Source organism: Drosophila subpulchrella, chromosome 2L, assembly GCF_014743375.2.
Source record: "Drosophila subpulchrella strain 33 F10 #4 breed RU33 chromosome 2L, RU_Dsub_v1.1 Primary Assembly, whole genome shotgun sequence".
In the NCBI taxonomy this organism is placed as follows: Eukaryota; Metazoa; Arthropoda; class Insecta; order Diptera; family Drosophilidae; genus Drosophila; species Drosophila subpulchrella.
The window spans coordinates 17,406,614-17,416,119 of NC_050610.1; the positions used below are offsets into that span (position 1 = coordinate 17,406,614).

Consider the following 9,506-nt stretch of genomic DNA (forward strand, 5'->3'; position numbering starts at 1 on the left):
TCGGTTTGTTTTTTCTGGTTTTGCCATTTTTTAAATATAGACGTTTTATATAACAATTCATAATTTTAGCTTACAATATTTTTGTTTCGTATTCTTACAATCTTTTTTTTATGCCTTTTGCCACGAAAACATATGCTCTCTTGCAAATATACAACTTTCAGAACTTGAGTTTGCAATTATTTAATATCTGTATGTATATAATATATATATTTTATGTATATAACTAAAAATGCGTTATTAATTAATTGTTTTTGTTTGTTACGTGGTTTGTGGGCACATTCCTTTTCACAAAAGGAACAAAACATGAAAATGTACATAAGTATTATTGGCAAATAGTTTGCCATCTGTGTTAGATTTCGATTCGCTTAATTCCGCATTAATTACACACACACACACACACATGTATCATCGATATTATGAACCTGAATTGTTTTCAATTTTTGAAGCGGCAGTCCCAGTTCTGTATTTGCGCCTCCTAAATTGCTCGTTTTACGTGTCTCTCTAAAAGGCAGGAGCAGCTGCGATGGCCTCAAAGGGCTAGGATCGATCCATCCGCCGTTCGATCGTTATACCAACTGACCGACCGACCGATCGGCCATTGTCCTATCGAGCGCCCGCCGCTTATTGGTTGGTTGATTATTGTTTGTCTCATCTACTTCTATGAAATGGCTGCTGAAAGTTTTGGTTTGAACGCATCATTCCCACTCGGTGGTGCCCGGCGGCTTGGCTGTCAAGTCGTAAAGCACCCTCGAGATTCCATCCAGCTTGGATATGTCTTGCACAATTTGATTTAGGACCTATGAACGGATGACAGATCAGTATACACATTTCAAACAGTTGGGTAATGTACTTACTTGCACTGGCAGTTGCACGGAACCGGGTTCAGCTGGCACACCAGTCATAAAGTCGTTCGTTATGAACGGGCGCAGCACCACCGATCTTCTGCAGGAAGGTGTGCGGTTAATGGGATCGCGATCAAAGTGCACGGGTATGAGAACGACAGGCATCTGTGAGATTTTCCGATACAGTCCAGCTTGCATTATTATCTGAAATGGGTACAACATTCAATGATTCGTCTTTTAGCGTACCCTAGATAAACCTACATCGTTGGCGATGGCATCCGCCTGCCTTAACTGCATTAGTACAGCCGAGCCGAGTGTGGTGAGCGTGATATCCGTTACCAGATACTGCACGGGATCGCCGAAGATGTAGCACACCCTGTTCACGTTGTGCAGGATGCGCGGTATGATTTTGGCGAGGAAGAGAAGGTCCTGCCAGTTGGGCTCCTGACTCGTGGACAGGCCTACAACGTAGCTGTATGACCGCTTGTCGCCCTGCACGCCTACGGATCGGATGGGCAGCAGGGTGGCCTGGATCTGCGAGTTGGCGGAGATTCGTAGCAAGTCCTTCTGCTCCGCCTCGCTGGTGGCGCCCGTTACCCGGTTGATCAGAGCATGATTCTTCTGCAGCTTATTTTTATAGTCCACGATCACGCGGGCAATAACCTGTTTTGTATTAAACAATTTATTAAACGCAACTAAGAAGTAATTGCAGTAAACATGCCTGAGTCTCAGAGTAGTCCTTCTCCATGTACGGCTCCTCCGCGCAGAGAACGCGGATCGCCAGGCCCGGGCCGGGGAAAGGCTGCCTCTCCACAAGCTCCGGCGGCAGGCCCAGGTCATTGCCCAGATCGCGCACCTCATCCTTGTGGAAGTCACACAGCGGCTCAACTACACGTCCCGCATTGCGAAGCTCTCTGAAACATTGAGATATGAAGAAAATTAGTAAATCGAATATATATTTGGTAGTGATTTTATCAAATCTGTAAGAAAATATGACTGAATTATTATGATCACATTACCTGATCAAATCCGTGTCATTGTGGTGCGTTTTGATTGTTTCTGCATTCGTGCTGACCATGTTCGAGGCAGACTCGATCAGATCTGGTCGGAGGGTTCCCTGAGCCAGCATAACCTCTTCGGGCTTCAGCTTCAACTCGGCCACCACGTCGTTGGTCACCTTCACGAATATATCACCGATTATCTTGCGCTTCTCCTCTGGATTGTAAGTCTGACAGAGCATGGGCGTCTCCACAACGGAGTACTGGCCGGGCCTTTTAACCTGCGTGGTACCTTTAAGGAACGTGAAGCCTTCCTTGCGCACGATCAAATCGATGCCAATATCGCGCAGCGAACGTTCCACCTTTTCACTTTCTTTCTCGCGCATGAAACCTAGAATACAAATTTGTTTTAATATCAAAATAACTAATATTTTTAAAGCGGTCTCAACAACAAAGGTTACTTTTTTAAGTAATTTCAAATGCCGAGTGATCTTAAAATTGAAATGAAAAGTTGTACTTTTGTAATAAAAGTTTTGTTAGTTAAAAATAAAAGTATTTTAGGGGAAACATATTCTGCTTAAAAGAAAACCTAATTTAATATTACGTTCTATTCTTAGGATGGCTATAATTTGATCTCTTATCTCTTGTATTTCATACCATTATCTACATGCACGGCAATTATCTGATTAGGATACAGGGCACGGCGAAGCAAAGCTGCACAGACACTCGAATCCACGCCGCCACTGACCAGCAGCTGCAAAATGTAGATATCATTAAAATATGCTAGACTTTGCTAGCCAAAAATATTTCCAAACTCACCAACACCTTATTGTTGCCCACTTTCTCGCGAATGTAGCGTATGCACTCCTCCTTTCGGCTTCCCATGGTGAAGTTGGGGGTCAGTTCGCAGATCTCGTACAGGAAGTTCGATAGCATTTGTTTGCCATTGATGGTGAGGTCCACCTCTGGGTGGAACTGGACGCCGTAGATGCGGAGTACCTCATTGTAAATGGCCGTCACAATGCGGTTTGTGGACCAGCCACCGATTTTCAGATTCTCGCCCACTCGCTCCACGCTATCGCCGTGGGTTAAAAGCACGGACTGTGTGCGACTAAGGCGACTGTGGAAGCAGAAAAGGGTTATGTTAGTAAAAACAAGTCATTCAGGTATGCTAAATCAATAATAAAATTCGGAAGTAGTAAATATGTCTGGCCACGTGTAGATCAGTTCATAGACTGCCCTAAACTGAAATGTTCTTGGCATTAAATTTGCTCTGGCAGCATTGTATCAGCGCTTAAATAATCGCTATCAATTCAGGCACTTTCTTGTTGCTGCTTCTCCCAAGTATCCTGTATTCCCGGCTCACCTGAAAAGCGGGCACGAGGTCTCGATCTCGATATTCTGTTGGCCATCTTCCCGGACATCCTTCTTGAGCACTGTGCCCCCGAACTCTTTGTTGATCAGCTGCATGCCATAGCAGATGCCCAGCATGGGTATCTTTAGCTTGAACAGATCGGGATCATAGCTGGGCGCATCCTCTGCGTAGACGGAGTTGGGTCCCCCGGAGATGATGATGCCCCGATAGCCATTGTTGCGTATTGTGGCCGCCGGCGTGTCCAGTGGCATGATGTCCGACTCCACAAGCAGTTCGCGAACCTTGCGGTCGATAACCTGAAAGGAAAATGTTATATATGTTTAGATATTTAAGCAGAGATTTTCTAGAATTCTTGAGGATGAGCTCACCTTGCCGTACTGTGCTCCCGCATCGAGTATAACAATCTTATCGTGCCGGAGGCCGTTCTCCGCTGTGCCCAGAAATATGTTCGAGTTCATTTCTTTATCGTTGCAGCACTGCAAAGAGCAAAAATTTGAATGTCAGTCAAGTAATCGCCGAAACAAACACCGAATCTCGACTGGCTTGTGGTGTCGTTTCTGCGGCTTATTTATGCTCCAGTTGTGGCTGCAATTGACTCTAAAGAAACAAGGCTAAAAGCTGGCTAGGAGGTGGGGGAAACGGGGTTTAGTATTGGGCAATCGCGTGGATTGAGATTCAGGGAGGTACAGAGGGCTCACATACCGGCAATATCTTGTGGAGCACTCGCAGAAACATTCAACATGCAGCTGGCCAGGACGCTCTACGATAGACAACAAACATTGGCAAAGATTTTTCGTCACAGAGAGGTGAAATGTGCAGTGTGGAAGGAAAACTCCAATGCGAAAACTCAAAGCGAAGAAAAAACAAGGCCAAAGAGGCGACGCCTACGAAAAATGATTTGGGTGCGGGGTGGCGATTCTGATTTATATACCCTTTCTAGGGGTAATTTTGGGGATTTTAGTAGCACGTTTTAGTTTTTGATCCAAGGCAGACGACTATTTAAAATTCGTAAATGCAATGGTTAGGTAACGTCGAAAATATGCTTAAAACGGTAATTTAGTTGTTAGCTCTTAAAAAGAATCTTGTTTTATATGATATTGATATATGGAATTTAGATTTACCATCTGAAGATTGCATTTTTATGAGTTTACTACAGACTGGAGAAACCATTGGCATAATTTTATTGTTTTGTTATAGTCTTATTATAATATTTATATTTCAATATTTTTCTCAACGCTATAATTGTCAACTCTTTAAAATACCAATTGTTATTGTCTCAGATAGTTTTCGGACGTAATTACATTGTACTTATAGAAGGGATCGTAAATGGATGGTTAGTTACAACCACAAATATGCTTAAAAAAAACATTTTTGTAAACTTTTAAAAATAGTTTTGTTAGCCAAAAGATCATACTTATATATATAAACTAATTTTGTTTGCAAGATTTAGATATGAAGATTGAAACTAGAATTGTAATGATACATCTACAGACCAGAGTTACTATGACATAATTTATTTTTGTTTTTTTTTAATAAATGCTAGCTTTAATTTGTTAAAATAAAAATAAAATTTTTTTAACCTCCTTAGTTTTAAAGTCTAAGATAACAACTGATCATGTTTCAGATAGTGTTTAGATGTGGAAGGGATCTTCTATTGAGAAACATTTTAGCGACAACCCACTAAAATAATACTCTATTACCAACTGAAAGGGAATATATCGTTCGGGTTGCCGAAATTATCGACGATTTTCGTATATTATAGAATACAAATTTGGGTGCAAGATGATGAGGATGTGAGGAGGAAGCGGAACGTAATGGGTTGCGGGGAGGGGGCGCCGGCTACTGACCGCCAGATGACGGGCCAAAATCCAAAAAAGAGAGTGAGAGCGGAAGCGAGACGGAGAGCAAAAGATGAGAGAAGAGAAATGGCAGGTAAACGAAAACAGAGAAACATAGCCGTAAAGGAAAATGCGCAAGGAAAATGGCACAAAAATAAACAATAAAAAGAAATGTCAGGAGACAAATAAGCAGTGGCAACTCTGCTAGTTTTCTTTTGTTTTTCATATGCATTTTTTTCGTTTTCTGCAGCAGCAAGAGCAAAAAGAAAGCCAACTCCAGGGGTTAAAAGTGCATTAGGTCACTGATGCGTTGCGATGCGAAGCCTGTGATGTAAGCCCTGTTCTTCTTTGGGCTCACTCTTTTTTCTTTTTTTTTTTTTGATAACACCAGCAGCAAAAGGTTATCAGAAACAGAAACGTTATGAAAAACAACAACAAAAGTGGGAGGCCGCGTGCTTGTAACTTAATACCCATTCAGCAACCACACACGCGAGCACACACCAACACACGTGGAGCCGCCTACAAGCGGCGCTTATAACCACAAAATGGCCACGAGAAATGTTTTGCAAAATATATACAAAATCGCAAATGGACGGAACAAAAAAAAGAAAAAGAAGAAAAAAATGCCAAATGCGTTTGAAGCAGATTGCAAATGCAACGGGCGGCGAAGGGGGTGGTGTGGGTGGTGCGCTGACTTGTGGGTGGAGCTGTGCCGCATGGCGATTTGGTTGGGAATGGCAGATCTTCAGCCATATATGTAGCCTCTCACCTGCTCGTCGTGTTGGCCTGGCAGGCGGTTTATCCAGGGGGGCGGAATGTCCGTGGGCAAGGCCGTGGAAAACCGTGGCAAGCAGCGGAAAAACTTAATGCTGAAGTACTAGGTTCGCGATCCGTTGTTAGCGGTACCCCGTTCGCCTCTCGACGTCGCACTCTTTGCCAAATTTCTTCGGCTGCTGCAGCTGCTTTTCCGCGTTTCCACGGCTGCTCGACACCGCTGGCAAAGTGTTCACTACGATTTTCACGGCTGCAACTCGGCTGCGTTCGACTGGCAGCTTCTAGGCACTTTCCTTTGGCTTTTCTTTGCAATTTTTTCGTGAATTAAAGCCGAAAGATGACTTATTGACGAGCGTATGACCGTAACTTGGGGGCGAGAAAATGCGCCCGTTTGCGGCAAGGGAAAAATACTAAATGCGTGAGAAGTTGGTATTTTTTGGTGATGACTACAAATGCGATGTATCGTTCGACTATGATAGTTCGGAGACGGCGCCATTTTATTCAGATTTTTATAATAACTATTTTAATAATTAAGTGCACGAATATTCGTATACTTGTATGTTATTTTTCCAAATGTAAGTATTGGAATAAGTGGATAATTACATACAACCATATTCATTATAACTATCTTAATCATAGGGTAAGACTGTTGAAAATATACATTTAAAAATAGCCTGGTATAAATTCTTATACATTATAGAAAACATTTGTACAATAAATTAATGCGGTCAAATACTATCGCTTAAAACTCAAAATAAAGTACTGTAATATGCCACCTCAAAATGGTCAGTGTTGGTTAATAGCCATAGTAAACACATTTTTTAACTACACACTTACGGTCACACTAAGCCCGCCAAAAGTGATTTGTTTTTCCGCTCATTTGGAAAACTCGACGGGAAAACCAAGGAAACACGTGAAAAATCTGAAGAAAATCTGTATAAAATGAGTCCCGCAAATAAATCCCAGACAGACATCAGTATCGACGATGAAGATGAAGTACTTGCGCTGGAAAAACTGCTGGGCGAAGCGGAAAACGTTAATGGCGATTCTACAAAAGCGGAGAAACCAAAACCCACTTTGGCCAAAGCAGTGCCAAAGCTGCGGGAAGACAGTAGCTTCGCCAATGCGTTCACCTTCGAGAAGACCGTGAAACCCGCCAAGCAGGAGAAGAGCGCGATCAGTAAGGAACCGGAGCTGGACTCATCCGACGACGAGGAAGTGAAGAACTTCCTGGAACGCAAGTACAATGAGTACGGCAGTGATATAAACCAGAACCTGAAGCAGCAACGGCAGAATGCCCACGAGTCCAGGGTGGCCAGGGAAGTGGATAAGGAGCTGAAAAAGACCACTCAGATGGTCACATCCACGCCGCAGCCCCTCAAGAATCCGCACAATCCTATCAAGCGCCAGTCGACGGTGAGCAGCTCGTTCCAAAGGCCTCCACCAGCTGCCGCCGCCGTGGCATCCACATCCCAGCCAAGTGCTCCCGTCTCCGCTGTTTTCACGGATCCCGTCTTTGGACTGCGCATGATTAACCCACTGATCTCCAGCTCACTGCTCCAGGAGCGCATGGCGGGTAGAAAAGCGGTGCCCTTCTCCGGTGTTGCCTTCCACATCGAGCGGGGTGATCTGGCGAAAGATTGGGTAATTGCCGGCGCTCTGGTCTCCAAGAATCCTGTTAAGACTACCAAAAAGGGAGATCCATACTCAACGTGGAAGCTATCCGATCTCCGAGGCGAGGTCAAAACAATCTCACTTTTCCTCTTCAATGAAGCCCACAAGTCCCTGTGGAAAACAGCGGAGGGCTTGTGTCTGGCTGTCTTGAATCCAACTATTTTTGAGAGAAGAGCGGGTACCTCTGATGTGGCCTGTCTATCCATTGATAGTTCCCAGAAAGTCATGATCCTGGGCCAGTCTAAGGATCTGGGCACTTGTCGGGCCACCAAGAAGAATGGAGACAAGTGCACTTCGGTGGTTAATCTAACCGACTGCGATTATTGCATCTTTCATGTGAAGCAGGAATATGGAAAGATGTCCCGGCGTTCGGAACTCCAATCGGCGACAGCAGGTCGTGGTATCAATGAGCTAAGGAACAAGGTTTTGGGTGAGAGGCATTAAAATCCTAACATAGGATCATAATTCTAGTCACTATAACACTTTATTTGTAGGCAAAAACGAGGTCTTCTATGGCGGACAAACCTTTACTGCAGTTCCCGCGAAAAAAAGTGCCAAGCTGATCTCCAAGGAACGCGATCGTCTGAGCTCGCTGGCTGGCTATGACGTTTCTCCCTTCGCCCATACCGTTGACCACGCCTCTAAGCCCAAAACAGCCGAGGCCCCTAAAATTCCATATGCTGAGCGAGGTGGTCCTGTTTCCCGTTTGGCCGGTGGTGTGGAGGCGTCTAGGAAGCAGAGGGTCCAAGATCTGGAGCGATTACGAAAGCTTAAAGCGGAAAATGAGCGTTTTGAGAAAGAAAAGCAGGCCCAGGGTCATGTTTTAGGAAGTGATAAAAAAAAAGAACCCGAAACAACTACGCCCACTGGCAGTATGCCCACTACACCTGTGCCAGACAAATTCAAGAATCGCGGCTTCTCCTTTGATGCTACCCTGACGCCCAAACTTTCTGGTGGGGAAAACATTTCGTTTGATATTAATGTAGGAGCACGTCAAGCTCAAAGTGCCAAGCTGAGAGCAGCCGCCCTGCTAAAGAAGAAACCACTGGAGAAGATCAATCCCAATTCCACAAGAGGCACTGAAAGTGGCAAGAGAAGAGCCATTGATGAGCTTCACGACAAGTTCGCCAGCAGTGCTAAGCGCCAGAAAATCGAAGAAGATGACCGCGAACTGATGCGCAAATCCAGAATAGAGAAAATTATGGCGGCCACCTCATCCCATACGAATCTCGTAGAGATGCGAGAGCGTGAGGCGCAGGAGGAGTACTTCAACAAGCTGGAACGCAAGGAGGCTATGGAAGAAAAGATGCTGGGCACCTACAAGATGCCCTGCAAGGCTGTCATCTGCCAGGTGTGCAAGTACACAGCCTTCTCCGCCTCCGATCGCTGCAAGGAGGAGAAGCACCCTTTGAAGGTGGTCGATGCGGAAAAGCGGTTCTTCCAATGCAAGGACTGCGGAAATCGCACAACCACAGTTTTTAAGCTGCCCAAGCAGAGCTGTAAGAATTGTAAGGGTTCACGTTGGGAAAGGGCGGCCATGATCAGGGAGAAGAAGGTTCTGACTGGCAGGGAATCTCTGTCCGTTAGAGGAGACGAGGAAACCTTTATTGGCAGCCTGGCCGGCAGTGCTAATCTCAACTTGCTGGTACCCGACGAAGAGTAAAAACAGGAACACTTCGCTCGTTATTTGGTTTGTTTAATTATATATTTTTAATTTAGGTATATTTAAAATTTAAGTAGCATATGCAGTACATACAAATATTTACAGTCCTCTGGTTGATCGCTATTTGGCTTATAAAAAGGAAGATAAATAAGTACAAAGGTTTCGATACCTTAAGATTTAAGTGCCTGTGAGATTGTTAGTGCCGCTTTTATATAGAAATGTACCAGGTGTACTCGCTGATTTTGCATGTATGTTAATATTATGATTGTATGACTTATGACTTAAATAAATGGATTCTAAGATTATGACTGAACATTACTATGGAATGTGTAACAATGTTTA

General features: G+C 44.2%; 2 protein-coding genes and 1 non-coding gene across 4 annotated transcripts; 1 reads left to right on the top strand and 2 right to left on the bottom strand.

Annotated features, from left to right (window-relative positions):
- Window positions 1–15: 15 nt before the first annotated feature.
- Window positions 16–6,195, bottom strand: LOC119548808 (GMP synthase [glutamine-hydrolyzing]). The gene is made up of 10 exons (XM_037856393.1): window positions 5,823–6,195; window positions 3,584–3,691; window positions 3,207–3,511; window positions 2,660–2,960; window positions 2,498–2,594; window positions 1,862–2,231; window positions 1,564–1,756; window positions 1,104–1,505; window positions 855–1,046; window positions 16–797 (listed from the first exon to the last, which is right to left on the bottom strand). The coding sequence occupies exons 2-10, from the start codon at window positions 3,671–3,673 to the stop codon at window positions 696–698; spliced, it is 2,052 nt and encodes a 683-aa protein (XP_037712321.1). The 5' UTR covers window positions 3,674–3,691; window positions 5,823–6,195; the 3' UTR covers window positions 16–695.
- Window positions 3,043–3,178, bottom strand: LOC119548927. The gene has a single exon (XR_005219368.1).
- A 476-nt stretch (window positions 6,196–6,671) lies between the features above and the next one.
- On the top strand, window positions 6,672–9,467 carry LOC119547374 (protein MCM10 homolog). 2 transcript variants are annotated; one of them, XM_037854198.1, is made up of 3 exons: window positions 6,672–7,931; window positions 7,996–9,191; window positions 9,270–9,467. In XM_037854198.1, exons 1-2 carry the CDS (start codon window positions 6,770–6,772, stop codon window positions 9,162–9,164), a joined length of 2,331 nt encoding a protein of 776 aa, XP_037710126.1. In that variant the 5' UTR covers window positions 6,672–6,769; the 3' UTR covers window positions 9,165–9,191; window positions 9,270–9,467. The 2 variants fall into 2 exon arrangements, with proteins under 2 accessions (XP_037710126.1, XP_037710125.1); XM_037854197.1 differs by having other exon boundaries at window positions 7,996–9,467.
- Window positions 9,468–9,506: the final 39 nt, after the last annotated feature.